The 19,007-nt window shown below is 58.1% G+C and overlaps 1 protein-coding gene across 3 annotated transcripts in view; it reads right to left on the bottom strand.

Annotated features, from left to right (window-relative positions):
• Kif26a (kinesin family member 26A) overlaps window positions 1–18,774 on the bottom strand; it is a 35,293-nt gene extending 16,519 nt beyond the window's left edge. For 2 of the 3 annotated variants that reach the window (XM_042261235.2, XM_006987992.2), the window contains exons 1-4: window positions 18,573–18,774; window positions 18,018–18,260; window positions 7,121–7,546; window positions 1,227–1,417 (exon numbers count right to left, since the gene is read on the bottom strand). In XM_042261235.2, the coding sequence (XP_042117169.1) occupies window positions 1,227–1,417; window positions 7,121–7,546; window positions 18,018–18,260; window positions 18,573–18,614 (902 nt within the window). In that variant the 5' untranslated portion in view covers window positions 18,615–18,774. Of the gene's footprint in view, window positions 1–1,226; window positions 1,418–3,125; window positions 7,023–7,120; window positions 7,547–18,017; window positions 18,261–18,572 lie in introns of those variants that run through there. The other variant, XM_076551504.1, reaches the window with a different exon arrangement.
• Window positions 18,775–19,007: the final 233 nt, after the last annotated feature.

The raw sequence follows: 19,007 nt of genomic DNA, 5'->3' as shown, positions 1-19,007 counted from the left end.
AGGAGCCTCCAAAGCGAGGGTTGAGACAAAAGGCAGCCAGCACCTGCTGCCTGCTGCAGGCAGGGTGGCTAATGAGGCAGTGGGAGAGACCGCCTCACACACACCACAGTCAGTGTCAAGATTCTCCTCAGGCACCAGGGGCCTCGGAACCAGGATGCTGGGTGCCACCCAGACTCAGGACCAGTGGCCAAGCCAACTCTTTTCAAAAGATCTGAGCGTTTCTAAACCTCCCACCAAGTACCATGCCAGGAATGTAGCTGCCCCAGAGGCCACCAAATCCTCAAGGCAAAGGCCCTTGAAATCAGAACTAAGCAGGACAAGGACACAGACAGCTACCCGCCCCTCGTGCCCAGCCGCCTAGACACCACCCTGTCTGCTGGTGGTACGCGGAGGCTCCCAAGCAGGCTGAAAAGGACTCCGACATGTCCCCATCTGGAAGGTCCCAGCCAGGTTCTCTGCACCTAATTGGGGTGGCGGCTGAGGCCACATCAGTCACGGGAGGTAGTGGCGCACGGCACGACAGCATTCATCAGCCAGTACCGACAATACCCTAATCACATGCCCCGTCACGCCCCCCCATCAGGCCCTGCAGTCCCCCCGGACCAGGGCTGATAAGACGTCCTCTGCACACTGCCCAGCATGATACAGACAAGCTTATCAGCGCCCATGTGTGCTGTTAATGGGACAGTGACCCCCAGCTGGCTGCCATTACCTCTCATTATGGCGATTACATCCTGTAATCCCTGTTCCTCAGGCAGCTGGCTGAGGGTAGGACTCCAGCCTGGGGTCTGCAGAACCAAAGGCTCTACCCTAGAGCAGAGGACTGTTCCCCTACCTATCTATCCACTGCCCAAGCTGGGGCGGGGCGGGGGGGGGGGGGGCTGTGTTCCCACCTCCCACGTTGAAGTACATTGTTCCCTCTGGCCAGACCACCATGCTACCTCACATCTTCAAGCAAGGCCTTCTGAAGGGAAGGAGTTAAGCAGGGCCCTGTCCCGTCCACGCACCTGAGCTCTAGGTCCCAGACAGGTACCTCTGAAAGGTGCCCTGGGAGGCCAGCCAGGCCATGAGCTGAGCTGCTCAGTCTGATGTTCCCGCAGCCCCCCCCCCCCTTTGACGGACTGAGCCACGGTTCTCCCAAGAATAGGCCACAGGCCACCAGGGACCAAGAACTCGTGGCCTCCATTCCCCAACATGCGGCAGCTCGTGTGACCCCAGAGACATACCTTATAAAGAAGGAGGCTGCTGCCGATGGGCCTGTGGAACCCCCTGCTGAGGAGCCTGAGGCTGGAGTAACCAGGGCTGTAGTGCATGCTGCCCCTCGGCCCCAAGCCTTCGACATACCATCAGGGCCTGCAGCTGGAGGGTGGTCTCGGACTGTGTCGGCCACTGCAACGGCAGCCACAGCCGCCTCAGCCTGGAGGAAGGAGAAATCCACGTGAGAAACCGTCAGGGGACAGAGGAACACTCACTGCCCCAGGCTGAGTGCTCTCATGTACCCCTCAATCCCACCCACCCACCCACACACTTGCAAGATCCTGCCTGTGTGACTGGAAAGTCATAGCTGAAGCACTGGGACCCCGCAAGAAAGGCCTAGCCTCCAAGACAATCTGCAAGGACCCAAGTCCCACACTCAGGGTACATGACAGGTTTGTCCCAGCCACAGAAGAAAAGGCAGACCCCACCAGGAACAGACTCTACCCCCACCCTCATCAAGGCCTGTAGTGACCACAGAGGTCAGGCAGACAGACCTTTGCCCCACATCCACGGGCCATCTGGGATCACCCAGAGGTACAATTATACAAGACACCACAATAAATACTTGGCATGAGTGCTAATTGTCCCCCATGTGATAACGTATGACACTCCACTGCCTGAAATACAACTCTGGCATTTCCAACTAATTAGCTAAAATAAATTCTAGAAAGGGAGAGGCCTCGTCATGGAGCACAGATGTAATTAAATGCTCCCAGGACAGCTCCCACATGATGTTTACCTGCCCCTCAGGCTCCGGGGGTGGAGGGGACGCAAGCCCTAGCAGAGTAGGACAGGCTGCTGGTCTCTTCCTGGAAACCCCCGTGCCCCTCACCCTCCAATATATCCTCTCCACTCAGCCTGAGTGGGGAGGTCAACATTCCAGCCAATATGGCCTGTGTCCCAGCTGGCAGAGCCCGGGATCCCCAGGCTGAGAGGGCACAGGCCTGGTCTGGGGACCTTGGGCTGAGCTCAGGATTTCTAGGGTCTCTCAAAGGATGCAGCCCGGAGACCAGGTGTGGCACCTCTGTAGAACAAGCCACCTTGTACCCAGAGATGGCACTAACCCAGGGCAGATACCCTCCTCACAGGGAAGACTTCACATTCTCAGTCCCTGAAGAACGCCAGCTTCTAACACCCCCTCCTCCCCTTGGGAGAAGGAACAGACTCTCTCTCTGCCCTTCAAAGTCCAGAGCCCAGCCCAAGGCTTCAGCCAAGGTGCAAGGCCAGCACCTTGTCAGTTCCCAGCGACATCCACTACCCCCGGACTGCAAGAAGGGAAGGTCAATAGCAGAAAAGGTCAAACCCGGGACAGTTTACCAGACACGGCACCAAACACCTGGTCAGCCACGTGACCATAGGTGTGCAGGACTGCACTCCTAAACATGCCTCAGAACCCGGCCTGGCCAGCCCCCTTCTTCTGCAAGCCACTCCCTCACATCCAGTGAGAGTCCCTTCCGTGCCACTTTCATGTGTTTTCACAGGAAAGCATAAACGTTCAACCTGCAAGGCGGACAACCGTAGTCTGAGCCATCGGAGCAGCGCTGGATTCGGCTGGGCACCTACTGGGCACAGCAGCCAGAGCCCAGGGCCAGGAACCCTCGGACAGGCTCAAAGAGGAGGGGTGTCCGACCCATGGCCCCCAGTACCTAGAGTTAGCTCAGCACTCTGTGACGGCCGTGCTGAGGCCCAGGGTCCCACATCACCCTGCCTGACTGCCAGACACTGGGGACGGAAGCTGGAGGAGTCACAGGGGCCAGAATTGCTGCCCCCCACCCCACGTGGCCCTTCTACCCACTCCCAGAGGCCCAGCCACCCTGGGGCCTCTGACCGGCTGACCCCCCTGCACCGCCGGTCCTCCCCACACTGACCTGTCTCAGGAGTCCCGCATGTGACTTGGCTCCACCGTCCCACCAGCTGCCATGACACGGCTTTGTCCATCGGGACGGACGGCCACTGCCAATTCCTGCCAGAAGCAGAGCCCGGAAATGCCAAAAAGAAGCCGTCCCAAAGCGAGGGCAGAGCAGTGGTGGTGTGGGCAGGAGGAGGGGGCCACGACACGGGGAGGAGGGAGGTGGACGGACAGACAGAAAGTGTGATGGAGGCACACAGCAGCAACGAAAGGAAAAGCGTGGAGAGAGGAGAGCGTGAGGCCAGCACTGGCCGAGGGACAGCTAGCAGAGCCCTGACGCCATGACCTCACAGCCAGATCCTGCACCCACACAGGCAAGACAATGCAGAGCCTACCTCGGCAGTCACCAGTGTCATGACCTCTACAGAACACCAGGGTTCTGTGGAACCGTTTAAGAAACGCAGACTAGCCCACCTCAGCAGCCCTCTAGGCCTGACCTCTCCGTCTACAAGGTTCTGGCATGAAGGACAGTGCCCTCTAATAAATACCCTACCAGGTGCTGAGGGGCTGTGGGGGACTGAGAAGCAACCTGGAGGCTCGGTTGAGGCTACACTTGAGGCCAGTGTATAAAACCGAGGGGGCAGTGTCCTACAGAGAATGTTAGACCCTCTTTGCCTGCTCCCCCTTCTTTGGCCTCACCGTCCAGAGGCCTCCAGGGCCTGGCACAAGGTTGGGAAGTCCCATACCTTCAGGGTAAACTAAGGCCTGCACAGGGAAGTCAGCAATGCGTTCGAAGACTCAGTGGAGGGCCAGACTGCAGCCGGAGCTCTTCCAGGCTCAGTATCCACCTAAGGTCTCTATGAATGGCAGACAGCAGGCTCCCCGCACAGCCCAACCACCACGCAGTGGGGGACCCCGGCTCCTTGAGGCTTCCCTCGATGTCAACTGTGCCAGCTCAAACTATGGGATCAGGAGTCCTTCCTATCCTGCAGCTCCTGCTTCAAGATGACAACAGGTTTCTTGACCTCCCTGAGGGCTTCTGACTGCAGGACATGCCACAGGCTGGCACTGGGGAAATGTCCTCGTCTGTCACAGCACCAGTGTCTCCAGCTGACAGTCTAGAGCGGCGGTTCTCGACCTTTCTAACACTGTGACCCTTCAACACAGTTCCTCATGTTGTGGTGACCCTCAACTATAAAATTATTTTTGTTGCTACTTCATAACTGTAATTTTGCTACTGTTTCGAATTATGATGTACAATATCTGATATGCAAGATTGTCTTAGGAGAGCCCTATGAAAGGGTCCTTCGACCTCAAAGAGGTCGTGCCCCACAGGTTGAGAACCTCTGGCCTAGAAAGACTAGTAGGGACAGTCCCCCGGGAGCTCCAGAGCAACAGCTGGATGCTCCATAGGCAAAATGGTCAGGAAAGGGCTCCCCTTTGATCAAGGGCTACAGGGAGCCAGGCCCTCACGGGGCTCCCTAGTGGGAGGGGCGCTTTGGAGGTCATCCTTCAATGTATAAAAGTCAGTGCCTCGCTGTGTACTTCCAGGCTCTGTCAGCCATCCCTGGGACAAGCTTATGTCACCCGAGCTGTGCCCCGAGGACAGCCTGTCATGGCAGACTCCTCCAAACCCAAATGAGATGTGGCCGTGGTCTGGATGAAAGCCTATGGAGGCCCATAGTTCCTCGCTCCAAAGGCTCCTGGGGCCATGAGGGCAGCTGTACCACAGCAACACCCAAATAGAGGGATCAGGGCAGCTCTCAGCCACAGCACCTAGAATGTCCCAGGCCTTGCCTGTGGCTCCAGGGAGTTCATGAAGACATAGGTCACCATCTTCGCTAAGGACCAACTGTCCAGCCAGAGTCAACCATTTTTCCTCAGCCTCTACTGCTGACCTCGGCCAAAATGAAAGTGCCCATGGGACCCAGACCTGGCCCTCCACTCCTCATTCCAGTATGATGATGGCCAGGCTGCCTTTCCCACCTGTGGGAACCAATCCACCTAGGCAGCCCTCACTGACCATCTGTGACAGATTCACAATGCATCTCTCTAGAAGTGTTTAACACCAGAGCGCCCAGGCAGTCCTTGATCATCAGCGATTGATGCCCTGCTTCGGGGACATCGCCTCATCTGCAGCCTAAAGTCCTGTTTATGGTTCTAATAATCTCCCTATTGATTGCCAGGTCTGTTCTCTAATTATAAATCCATTCCCACCTTCCCAAACACAATCAATGTGCACATGAAATGAGGAGTGGGAGCCTTAAATGCCCACATTTTATGGCACTGCCGGCCCCAGTCAGACTTCCCTAACTAAAGGCCAGTGACCCTCCCAGCATCCTCCCAGCCCTCATCACTACACCAAAGCATGAAGACCATCATTGCCAGCCTTGCTCAATGTCTGCTCAGACCTAAGGCCAGTCAATCAGTGCGGCCACCCAGACCCCTTTGGACCAGCGTCTTAGGTCTGAGCTTGTCTTTGGGGTCCAGCTTAATGCCGGGGATTAATTAATTCACCTGAGCAGTCAGTAGCATCTGTACCCTACACCTGGGTTCTGTTCCCCATTCCTCAGGCAGCCCAGCTGTAGGATCAAAGCCTCAGGAGGACAGAGCAGCTGACCTCCCTTCAGTATAGTAAGGGAAAGAATGCTGGGCCATGATCAACATGGCACTCCAACCCTAAGGATAGATGGCCTCAAAAGACCAGCCCCTGAACAAACCCCCAGAGACCAGCTCCAGCCTGGGCAGAATTCTCAGCACACACCACAACCAAGAGCAAAGTCCTGCCAGCAAGTTTTACCTGCCTCAGAGAGGTACCTACAGTCAGAAAACGGGAGGTGTCTTCCTTACATGGGAGCTTGTATCAACAATGCCCAGTGGCTCTGGGGTCCCTCAGCCTATCTCCTTGAAATGCTACACGCAGAGCCCACCAGCCCACACCCGGGACTTTGCAAACTTCCCAGGCCTTCATTGGGTGGCTGCTGTGTGCCTGGAATGCACACCTGAAACTCTACCACAGAAGCACGATTCCTTGGAAACAGCTACAGATCCTCTACAATCAGGACTCCAGGGAGGGGGTTTCTCCATGTAGCCATGCACACATGATCCACAGAAGCCTGCCCCCCTTCACCTCCTACCCCTCCCCCCTAAGCTACCAGTACCTCATTCCTGTAGATCTATTCATACCTTCCCTGCCCAGAGGATCCCTGTGGTCACCAGGGGAACTCAGACCAACAGAGTACATTGCCCTCCCCGCTAGAGTCCTCGAGGGGCAGGTGGCTGTGCCCTCAGCACGGTGCCCTTGGAGAAGGGCTAAGTCAAGCAGGGCTCAGGTAGAGTGCTGGCTGTGCCCTTGTGGGTGGCAGGCCCTCTTCCAGGGCCCAGGGATAACCTCGTATACTCCCTAAATCCAAGCCCCACCTTCCAGCACGCGAGGACACCTCTAGGCCAAGGGCACTGCTCTCTTAACTCCCACTCTGGGATTCCTTGAACCAGGTGGAAAGCTGGGGACGTGGGGTGTTGGAGAGACGCTGAGAAGCACCCATGCAGGCAAGACCCCAGACCACCACTCCTGGGTAGGGGCTGTAGGGCTGGATTAAGGGGAGCCAGGCCCTCCCAGGGCTCTCTGGCGAGAGGGGAGGCTTGGAGGACATCCTTTAACCTATGAACGTCAGTGCCAGCAACTGTGGACCTCACTGTATTCCAGGTTCTGTCAACCGTCCACGGGGCAGGTCTGTGTCACCCAGTCTATGCCCCTGAGGACAGCCTGCCACGGAAGCGCCTCAAGGGAAGATGTCTCTCTAAACCCAAGGCCAGATGAGGTCATCCCAGGAGACCTTGGGTTCCTCCCTCAGCCCACAGCATCAGATGACCTGAGAGGCAAGCTAGCCAAAAGCATCCCTGACCTTCCTGGGTTTGCATTGCCAACCCCATGCCGCACAGCACCCAGATGTGGTCAGGAGCCCAAAAGGAAGTCAGCTGGGATCCAGTGGCCCACCTACGCAGAGCACTCACCAAGCAGGTCGGCGGCAAGAAGCTGTTGACCCTTGAGAGGCTCCACACGCCCTCAAGGCACTGCTGGGCCTGGATGGTAACTGTGCTCAGGGCTCCCCCGAGGCCCGCTGGTGCCACGGACACCTGGACGCTGGGGCCGGCCGGCCACGCTGTTGCCTTCCTCCTGTCAGGTCCCACAGGGGGCTGCCTCCCTGTGAGGCCCACTGGTCCAGGTGGGTCCCTAGGGCTGGGAGCCACAAGGCCTCCTCGGGAAGCATCAGGGTCCTCGTGGCTGGCGGGAGTCTGTAACAGGCGCAGGGCTTCCCGGGTGAGCTGGTGGAGGTGCGTGGTGCAAACGTCACAGCGGTTCTCGGTGTCAGGGCGGCACGCTGGCTGAACCCCAGAAGCCGGGAGCTTGTCAAGAAGCAGAGTCGAGAGGCAAGGATCCTGGGGACAGCAAGGGGCAGCAGTCAGCATCCAGGTACACAGGGAGCCCACCACCCTGGCTCATGATGCAGCCTGCACAACACCATCCATAACATCATTATGGCCCAAACTATTTTAACCACACGAGCCCAGCGGGAAGATAATTATCAGAGTTAATAGGAGGTTCCCTGTGCCCTTGACAGCCAACCCACCGCCTCACCATCATTAACCACGCTGGTTCACGGCTAATCAGATGCATTTGTAGCTCCCTGACAACCAGCTTATGGGTAACGGCACTGGGCCAGCCAGAGCCTGGCGGGAGGCTAGCGAGAGGTGGCCTCCAAGGCTCCCTCCCTTCCTGAGCTTTCTCTGGGGCAGGGGCTCAGACCCTATCCTTGTCTTTGCAGCTGCCAGCCAGCCTTGGTAGAGCCTGGGAGCACAGTGAAATAGGGTACTACTGTGGGTGGGTCACTTGGCAATGTCTCCAGAGTGAACATGTTGGTCATCCCTGCCCGTGATAGCAGCTGGGACAGCATGGCTCATGGTCTCGAGCTAGGGGTGCCCAGGGATCTCAAGCAGGCTGTAGGTCAGAAGGGTAAGATCCCCACCCAAAGGGGGCATTACCTCCCCGAAGAGACACCACCCTCCATGGGGAACACCCCTCCCACTGAGAGCCTGGGGATGGGCTGGTCTCAGAGTGACCTTATCAGAGGCAAAACATTCACCCTGAGCTCTCCTGGGCCAGCCTCAAGCATTATAGCCCCATCAACAAGCATCAGCCAGCCTGCCTATGGCTGTCACCCTGATCAGAGCCCAGGGTCACTTCTCAGCAGTCCGCTCCATCAGCTCCAGCGCTGGCTCCCTTCTGGCCCATTTCAGGCCGTTCCTTACACTGAGCTGGCCACACAGCCCCCGGGTCCCAAGGGTTTCCTCGAAAACCCTGACTCTAATGCAGCCGTCACCACGGCCTCCCCAGATATACCCATTTCTCGGACTAGGGGGCTGAGGTCAGCCACCCCACAAAAGTGTCTCATTTATCCCAGAAATGCACGTTCCCTGAATGTGCCCAGGGGCCGGTCACTGTGCCCACAATGCCCAGGAGGTTCAAAGTGCTGAAGGCTGTGGCCTAGGCAGCCAACACAGTGAGAGGTAAGGGGACTGTCATGACTAAGGCCTTTATCCCTTGGCCCCATTTCCACCCAGAGCCCAAGACAGATCAAAGAGTGACCCCTGCCAGACCCAGCATCATGCAGTTGCCTGATTTATGGCCGACTCTGTAAATTCTGGATGGTTTCCAGGCTGAGAAGTGCCTGGCAGAGCGGTTCCCCATTAGCTGATGCCCCTGGAATTCACCAGGCTGGAGCACACAGGGAGCCCTGCAAGGGCAACAGAGGCCCCTGGAGATGAGAAGAGGGTGGGGGTAGGGGTGGGGTGTTCCCAGCCAACGACCCAGCCCCAGGCCCAGGGTGGCCAGGCCTGTTTCCAGTCTGGCTCCCATGCACTAATTTTCCACTCAGCGGGAGGCTGCGAAGGGAAGGAAGTGTGGCCTGTTGCGGCCATTAGCTCAGCTTGAAAGGGGCCGCCCAGCCCTAGCTCCAGCCTAGAATCCAGGCCCAGCTACCCTTTGTTCTGGGCCCTCCGAACAGGCCTGGAGGCCTCTGACTGTCTCAGGGGCCACAGTCTCTGAGACAACCCCCTTCATCCCCAGAGCAGGAGACAAGAACGGAAGCTAAAGGCCAGGGCAGAGGGGAGGGGAGAACACTAACCCCACCAACACAGCCAGGCAGAGAGTGGAGGAGAGGCCCGGCCGCTGTCAGGGCCAGAAGAGGTCCATCCAGGCCCTGGGCAGGATCCAGAGGTGGAAACGGGGCGGACCATCATGTTCAGGTCCCCACTGCTCAGTTAGGCTGTCAGCACCTGACACCCTGGACAAGGCACCTTGTCCCCAACAGCTGCTCTGCACCCCAGACCTTGCTGCACCAGCCCCCCCGCGGGCCAGAACCCCTGGCCAAGACCCAGGCTGGGGACAAACAGCCCCCAGGGGAGAACCTGACTGTCGGGCCCAGCTAAAAGCCAGGGCCACCTTTTCAGCCCTAATCACACAAGAGAGAGGAGCAGACTCCTTGGTGACAAGTTGCTCAAACACGCTAAGCTGCAGGGGGCGGGGAGAGGTGGGGTGGGAATGACAGGCACGGTAGTGAGGTCCACAAAAAGCAAAACCACTGTGTTGTGCAGCTGGGTCATTCGGGACCACACGGGCCACTCCGGAGAGACCCAAGACCTCCTTGTTTTGGGGATGAGCTGGGAGACTAGAGGAGACTGAGCAGAGATCAGCTTCCCACAGCACAGTCAGGGCTCTAGGGAAGGTCCCTCCCTACACTCCGCCCCACCCCACACATGCCTGCTGTTCCCGGCAAGGCCCTCAGACCAGACAAAGGCCTTGCAGCAGGCCACCAGATTCCCCTGCCCCCTCAGCAGCCACCAGCAAAGCCTGTTGGCCTGAACTTCCTTTAGCTGTAAGGAGCTCAGCACAGGGTGGGTGAGTTCAGGAACTGTCAGGACCCCCTCTGCCATGACCAGACTTCCTTCTCAGCCACCTCGGCAGCTCACAGTGTCCAAGAGCCCAAGCCCCCAGGCCCAGGTTCAGGATTTTAACTCAGAAGGCCCAGCAACTGAGCCTGTACCTCTGAAACCCATTGCTTTCAGATAGACAGTAATTACTCCACTGCAAAATATTACTTTTAATTTCCGCTTTATGGTCTAATTAAACAGATATTTTACTTGTGCTTGGAAAGTATTTTTCTTAATTTGATTCAATTTAGCACTGTGCACAACCCACCCATCACGCGGCGGGTTTTAGGGCACCTCCCTGTTTAAAAATGATGACTTTTCGGTTTTTATTTTGTTTCTGGGATCTGTAAGTTGCTTTAAGTAATCCTTCCATTTTTCTCCTGTGAGAACGAAAGGCAGGTGCCCAGGCCTCAGTACTGGTCAAGCTTCCCCCAGGGGTCAGGGGAAACAGACTGGGCCTTCCCCAGCCACTGGGAGATTAGAGGACCCTGCTCCCAGTTCCTGCCACAGAATCAGGAGCCTTAGCTTACCCTGGGAGACCCTCTCTGAGTCCTGCCAATCATCCATCTCTGCAAAGGGGACCCCTGCACCCATGGCAGGGCCAATGAGAAGCCAAATAGGCTTAGGGTGCCCACATGCCTGACACCCCGGTGTCCCCCCACTGCACTGCCACACACGGGAGAGAGGGAGCAAGCATGCGGACCCCATAACTACCTCAACCTCCCTTCCCTCCCAAACAAAGCATTCTGGGTTATGACCCTGTACAGCAACTGTTTCCGGAGTTGACAACAGGTCCAGGAAGGGACTCCCAGTGGCCTGCTGTCGAGGACATTCCTGTGTCTCGTGTGGCCTGGCAGGGTGGTCCAGGGCTCAATTTTCCAGCCTGGAAACTGGCAGGCACACCCAGGCTGCCCTGGTATCCCCACCCTCCCAGGCACCTCACTAGAGGTCTGGGTTCTCCATCTTATCGACCTATCGCCCAGCCCACCCAGCACCGGCCGGCACGCCACCCATAGTCCCGTGCCAGGAACAGCCCAGCTGGATGATCAGGACAGACCCACTCATTGACAGCCTCCCCCTCAATAGCTGCCCTGTTCTCCACGAAAAATTCCCATAGGATGCTAGAGACCCGGGGAGGCACTAAGCTGTGGGGACACAGTGGTTAATCGGGACCCAACCTGAAAGGGCATAAAATATACACTCAGACTCAGAGTCCTGGGCACTCATACTATACCAGAGGCTGTAGTCACTAGACAAAGCACAAAGCCCCATGCCTCAGTTTCCCCACTGGACCATGAGGCAGCAAAGCATCCCCTGAGGCTGTAACAGGTTAGGGTATACCACCTCCTGAAGCTGGGCTACAGCAGTGCTTGCTGGTGCCTCTGGAGACAGCTGAGCACTGAAGAACCTGAAACTCAGCACTAAGCAGCTGGAAGGGGGTGTGTACAGACTCTGAACCAGGCCCCTGCCTCTACCCAGGCCCTGGGCTGACTCCTAAAGACCACAGCCTGCAGGTGGCCGCAGATGGGCCCCACCCATTACCCTCCTCCAACAGGAGCAGCCTGCGAGTCCTGGACTAGATCACAGGCACATTCCTGTGGGCACAGACAGCTCTCAGCAAAGACTTCTTGGGACAACCCAAACCCCAGCCACGGCCCCAGGGCTCGAGGGCGGCTCTGTCCATCCATGTCACCCTGAAGACTGCCACCTTACTGGTTCCCAACCCTGTCTGCCACCTAGGTCAATCTCTGCATGAGCTCCCGATGGGCCTCTCTCATAGATAAGATGTCTAGTCCCTGGTTATCCTTGCCCCATCCCCACTGGTTAGATTCTCACCTTCTTTGGATGCAGCCGGCCTCACCTGCCCGGAGCTGCCCTCCAGGCCCTTCGCTCAAGGACAAAGACTGGAGGAGAAGGCAGGGGTGGGGGGCTCGGCCAGCTTTGCTGTCTTCAGCGAGTTATGTGTCCTGCCCCATCTCCTCCCTTACTACACAGGAAACGTGGCCTAGGTGCCTGCGTGCTCAGAGATCTGTAGCCTGCATGCTGGTCCTGGCCTCTAGTACCAGGAGTGTGGCGGGGTGCTCTGGCCTTTCCACCCACCACAGGCTCTTCTCCCCACCAGGTCTCAGTGTACCTATAGAAAAGGAGGGGTCCTGACCCCCTAAGAGATGCCCTCCCATAACATCAAGCCCAACCCTCCTGCCAGGCAGGACTAACCCCCTCTCTGCCCGCCCATCACCCCACAGAAGTGATATGATGGGCAGCCTAGGCCCCTGGTACCATCCAGAATCCCAACACTCACCACATGACAAAGACCTCCCACTCCACCTCTACCTCTACAGATGACCTTGTCTGACCTCCACCAAGAAAATGCCTTCCTTAGGAAGAGCAGAGAAACTGAGGCAATCACCTCAGGCCACACAGCCTGAGCAGCAGAGCTGAAGCTCCAGCTCCAGGGTCCCCCCACTCCCAGGCCTCACCTCTTCCCTTCTCCTGGCTGGCCACCTTTTAAGGGGCCCCCACCTCTGCCTCATGCCTATCAGATTCCTTGGTCTGGGATCAAGAAGCAAGAACTGGACCTCGGGATGCTTCCTCCTGTGGAAGCAGGCATGGGGAGAAAGGGGGAGAGGCAGACAAGAGAAAGATAGGCCTTATGGTTGCACTACAAACAAAAACAGTGAGTTGGCTTTAGGACAGTCTCTGGGGTTCCACACAGGCTGGGTCTATGAAACTGACAGGAAGGAATCCATGGCTGCCAGGAGGCGGAGCTGGGCTGAGGCCAGGAGGTGAGGTAACAGGACGGAGAGAAGCCTACCCAGCAGTCCAGGCCCCTACACAAGATCCAGCGTGGCACGCTCCACCCGGAAACAGGAGGCAGCCCGGGCTGACCTTGCTGCCGGAGTCAGAGGTCAAAGCAAGCAGCCTGTAGAAGCATCCATCTAAGTCCAGAGCCAGCCAGCACCAGGCCTGGCCCTGGGCCACACAGGACTATAAATCCACTAACACAGTGACCTGTGAACCCCACCTACCCCCTCTCCCAGCAGGATGCTACCACAGGGCAGGAACGAGACAAGGCTCGGGGCCTCTCACAGGGCACCAGATGCCCAACAACCAGCCTTAGGCTTCCTGACCATAGAGGTTCACATCTAAGAGACGCTGTCCTGGAGGACACAGTACATACATCTGCACCGAGACACCGCAAGGGTTTCCAAGCAGAAAGAACAAAGGTGACCCCTCTTCGGGCCCTGTGGGAACAGATGGGGAAACGAGGGCCTGGGGTTCCTGCAGCAGGCTCCTCTTGCCCATTGCTTACTCCAGTAGGGATGGAGAGACTCTGAACTCAGCCAAGGCAGAGAGACCAGACCACCCACCTGGCTGCCAGCAGGAACCCGCAGGGCCAGGCCAGTCTTGCCCACTTGCCCTGCACTGCTCAAGTTCCCCAGTCTGTGAACCAAATAAACAGTGAAGCTAGGCCAAGGCATGCTTGGCTTTGAGGTCCTGCTTACTTACTCGGGGCCTTGGGCACAAAGGCTGTGTGGTAGCTCCCAGGAGCTACACAATGTAAACTAAAAACAAAACGATGTGACTAAGATACAGCCCCACGTGAACACACAGGAACGATCAGTCCCCTTAAGAGAACAGTCCCATGAGGTTGGTTGTCCGGAGCGGAACAGGTCTACTGCGAACTTCCTGGCAGGCCATAGCGAAGGAGAGCAAGGTCTTCATTGCTATTTAAGACAAGAACCAGCTCCCTGACTTCCACCTACGAGGTCCTTCCAGGACACCAGAGGGAGGTTTGGGGAAACCTTACCTACTCCAAACTACTGCAAGGCCCTTCAGGTTGGCTGAGACCCCTGCTCCAATTGCAGGGGAGTCCGCTATCGCCACCGCCCAGGAGAGGGCGGCGAGGACATTGGTTACGCAGTTCTTGCTTATTAGCTCCATGTATGAAAGACATCCTTTCTGGAGCAAGGCATGTACAATGCACACACCCCTCGGCACATGAAGCTTGTACTGGGCACCCTGGGCATGCACATTCCAACACTGCCCCAGCAGAAGTTCAGGGGGCAAAGAATCCCACCCTGAAGCCTAAGTCCTTCCCTGAAACCACAGGCCAGCAAAACAGGTAAGATGGACACTGTAACAGACCTATCCATTGCCCCACACTGAGTGAAAGGACACACACGAGGAACGGGGAAGCCAACCCAGGAACTGCAGAGGCTGGAGGGGAAGGCTGGAGCTACCAGCCCCCTCCTGGTCCCACTTGGACCCTAGAGTAGCACAGATCTCTGAGTACCCGCAGTCAGGCCCTGGAGTAGACACCTCCCTGCTGAGTCACCTCATCCCATGCCAGCCAGCCCCAGGGAGCACCAGCCCCTCTCACACCTCCCTAGCTGACACCTGGGCTCAGCTGGGAAACAGTGCTGACGCCAGGGCCCCACCTTGAAAGGCCTCAGGCACGTACTGGCCCCGGCTCCAAACATCAAGGAGGATGGCAGCCCATGGGAGTTGGGGGAAATGTTAGCTATCCCAGGGAGCACCTTCCGAACCAGAAGAACCAGCCTCAGTCCTAAATCACCCAGGGCCACAGGCTGCTGTGGGGGAGCACAGTCTTACCTCCCTGAGGGTGACAACGCAATCAGAGCTGGGAGCTGTGCAGCCAGAGCATGCCTGCCCCTGCAGGACCCCCACCCCTCACTCCAGGTAGATGACGTAGTCAGAAAGGGCCAACACATGCCCACAAACGGTGGCATCCCAAGCCACTGAGGCCGAGCTACAAGGAGGGCAGGAAGGCTCCAGACACTGACCCTCATGGCCTGGTTCCTGTGGGCGTGGAGGCTCCAGAACCACGACAATGCATCCTGGGCTGCATGGGAATGGGAACCAGAGAGGAACAGGCACCAAGGGAGCCAGCCCTTGGCAGACTTGTGCACCGCTCCACTCAGGCAGGCACAGGCCACAGCACAGGAACAGAAGCGTCAGGAGGCCGTAGGAATGAAACTCTGGCTGGATGAGCAGGAGGCCTGCAAGACCTAAATGACAGGCAATCATTTTCCCGTTGGGGAATCATTAATTCAGCTCCAGTATTGACAGTCTGAAAGAATGTCACTAGCCCAGGAAGAGTCACCACCTCTGAAGAACTCTCTAGGCACCATCTGGAATGGCCCCTAAGCAACAGCAAGAGACATCCTTTGTAGGGGAAGAAGGACCATCCTCCTCTGGGGTCAGGGGCACCACCTTAGGGATACACAGACAGAATGCAGCCCAGCAGCCTACCGGGTGACCACCCACAAGGTATGAGAAGAAAATCCCAGTCATTCAGTTGTTTAACAAGCATGTCCATGTGACTGAGACCTCTTGAGAGTGGCACCTGGACTGGGACAGAGATGGAGGAAGGGGTCGGCGGGAACTTGGTGACCACGTCACTGCAGCAGATGTAGACACAGAAAGATGTGGTAGAGGACTCAGACAGCAGAAAAAGGAAAGACCCTGGCTCTCAGCTGGAAGGCACTGTGCTACAGCCCCAGATGGATCTCACAGACAGCAGGGGGATGGCAGGGCATCGTAAACAGCCAGCTGGGTTCCACCCGACAGCCATGATGACCCAAAGGCCCAGGATGAGGGTGACCCTCGAACCCACCTCCAATACCGCTCTATACACCAGTGAAGAAGGCCAAGGTGACTTGTGTAACATAAGTGGAGACTTAGACGAGCGCTCTCATCGAACCTGCCAGAAGCATAACTGTCTGCTAGTAGAGAGGTGGCCAGAAGTTAATGGGGACAAGCCTTTCATTGTCACAGGACGGCTAGGGAGCAACATGCCACCAGGCTGCCCCTTGGCCCCACAGCCCTCTAATACTGAGATCAGACAAGGACCCCGAAAGACTCTAAGGGTGCCAGCTTCAACCTCCGACCAGCAGTGAGAGCCTAGCAGGCCTCCTGCCTGCTCTAAGAACCACAGAGATATTTGTGAGATTCAGGCAGACTTCCCTATAAGCTGTAAAATGCTGTCCTCATGGGGGAGTTCCTTTCTCCAAGACCAAAATTAAGAAGTGGACCCCGCGGAGGATTCTGGCTTTCCACCCTAAATTCTTAGCATCATGTTGGCCTTAGAGCTAGTGGAGCCCACCCACAGGTGATGATCACAGTGTCCCCCATCTGCCCTTCAGGGGACTTCTCCCCACCTCAAAAGCAGACCCTGTGTGTGTGTGTGTGTGTGTGTGTGTGTGTGTGTGTGTGTGTGTGAACACAGTGGTTAACGAGGTCTATGGTTGCAGCTCCCTGTGGACTCTGAGAAGGGCCTGGCCCACACTGGTAACACACACAGCCAGGGCACCTACTGAAACCCAGGGCTGCGGGTACAGTACCTGTGCCCCAGAGCTTCCAATTTTCTCGGGAGAGAAATGGATGGCACAGCCTTCCTATCCTGGGCACAGCACCCCACAGGTTAGATAGCATTCCCAGGAGAGATCGAGGCCACCCTGTGCGACAAGAGGAAACACCCAGTAGATTGGGGGGTGGGCTCAAAGCCACACAAAGCCCTGGCCAGGACCCTGCTCAGCCCACGGGGCCCAGGCGAGGACAAGTGAGCCTCAACTGACAGTGTGGAGCTTGCATCCAAGGCCCCCCTCGGGAGCTTGGGGATGGACGGCCGTGTCTACAGGAGGCCACAGTCCTCCACTGATGGCTCTCAACTCCACCAGTTCACTACTGTGGCTGCGGCTTTCTTTGACTCCACCCACCAGTAGCTGGTCAGCCCGGGGCCTGGGGCCTGGGCAACAGCACACGGCAAAGCCCACTCCTGAGTGGGGAGACATCTCAGCTCCTCCATCAGCTCGCTTCCTGAAGGGCCTCAGGAGCACATCCCCAGGGCCCTCTCTGGGATCCTCGGGGCTTTCTGGCTGTTTCAAAGCTAAGATCCAGGCTGTCTGGGTGCAGAGTGTATCAAGGACTGGCTGCCGCTGACAAAAGCCACCAACACCCGTGGTCAGTCACACCCCACACAGGCTCACAGATCTAGCCTCTGTCCCGAGAGGCTGTCATATCCCCACCCTAGACAATGCCAGGAGGGGCAGGAGAGGTGCCCAGAACAGACACACCTGACTGGCATTCACCACATCTGCCCTGGCCCGGAGGGAACTCCGGGTCTCACCCTCACCACAGCACTGCTCGGAGGACTGTGTTTGGACTGGATGGGGATTTCAGGCGCTTCCCAGGGACTCCTTCACCAAGGCTGAAGGTCAGGAGCAGCTTCCTGCGGAGACCCCCACACCCCTGCCTTGCACACTTCCAGGGACCATTGTTCCCTGGAACAATGCTCCTGCTCTTTACATGCCTGGCAAGACGACGACGGGCTGGAAAGCCCAGTAGACTCCTCTCCCATCAGCACTTGCCAGCCAGGCCGAAGCCTGGGAAACCCAGAAACTCAACAGTCACTACCCACACAGAAAGCCTAGGCCCAAGAAGCAGAGATCTGGGGCAGGACACAGGCCCATGACAGACGCTGGGCACGTGTGGGGCAGGGACCCCGCAGCTGCAGAGGGGGGCCCACTCTCTCACCTTTTATGCCCTCTGTATACAGGCATGCCAATGCCCGGGTGCCCACAGTGTCACACCATGCCCAGCCCTGCTCTGAGTGAAGTCCCTGCCTTCTCCTTTTCTACCTCTCCCAAGCAGTATGGCTCCAGCTATGGGACATCTGTACCTAGGAAATAAGTCTACCCCCCCCACACACACACACAACATGCAGCAGCAGCCCCCTAGCGTGGGGGTGCACCCACAGACACTCTTGCAGACTGGGAAGCTGAATAAGACAAGAGGGCCCACGCTGAACCCGCCACGCTCCAAGCCCCAGCCCCAAACTCTCCCCAAGTTCCAGCTCTGCCCTGCCTGAGGCACGGCCTGAAGAGGAGTCACTTACCCGGAGGGGAGTCCCGGGCCCGCTGACCAACTTCCAAGCCTGGCGTTTGAGCTCCACGAGCTTCGTGTGGCAGTGGCGGCACCAACCGCCCCCACCAGCCGAGTGGCCCTGCTCTGCGCTGGCCCCGGCGCCCTCCGGAGCGGGGCGGCTGCTGCATGGGTCTTGGTCGAGCCCGGCGGGCAACCTCTTGCGTGGAGATACCTCAAGCGGCTGGGGCTCTCGAGCGGGGCCACACTCAGCTACCTGCAGGGGGTGGGGGGTGAGAAAGAACAGTAAACCCAAGCCTTTGGGCAGCGCCACTGCAGGACTCCACGCGGCCGACTCCAGACCCAGGCGCTCACGCCCCTAAAGCCACGCTCTTGCAAAAGTTAGGGTGCTGGCTGCAACGCAGAGGTCCCTGGCGAAGAAGCCCTAGCCCGGTCCCCCACGGCGCTCCGCTCCAGGCCCCACCCCTAGAGGGCGCCGCACACCCCCCTCGAGCATCCTTGTTGTCTTGAGCTCTGAACCCGGTGCTCGCCGGTCCCTGCCGCCCGTTCCTTGCCCAGTCTTGCGTACCGCGGGCTGCACCGCACACAAGGAGGCTCCGCGGCCGACCATGGCCCGGACGCAGGAAGGGATGCGTTGGTTCTCGGGGTACAGTGGTTACGTGATCCGCCCCGGGGGCACCCCCATGGCCCGGCCTGCGGCTCTGAAGTTGGTTGAGAAGGCGAGTGGTAGAGAGCGCGTTGTGGCCGCGGCAGGCTTGCTCCGGGACAGGCTGGGCGGGGGCGGGGGCGGGCCAAGGCCCGTAGAGGGAGGGAAGGGGGCGGGACGCCAGAGCACCGCCCCCACCCCGAGCAGAGCCAGGTGGGCGGGGGTCCTGCTCCTCTTTGCGGCCCCGCCCACTGCTAGGACCCCAACCTGTTAGGTGAGTGTTGACGGGGGAGGGGCGGTGGGGGCGGCCGAGACACTAGTTACGCGCACGCATGCGCCTCTGTCCCTCCTGAGCGA

Source organism: Peromyscus maniculatus, chromosome 14 (genome assembly GCF_049852395.1).
Source record: "Peromyscus maniculatus bairdii isolate BWxNUB_F1_BW_parent chromosome 14, HU_Pman_BW_mat_3.1, whole genome shotgun sequence".
In the NCBI taxonomy this organism is placed as follows: domain Eukaryota; kingdom Metazoa; phylum Chordata; class Mammalia; order Rodentia; family Cricetidae; genus Peromyscus; species Peromyscus maniculatus.
Note: the sequence above shows the minus strand (reverse complement) of the source record. Positions and strands in the feature narration are given on the sequence as shown.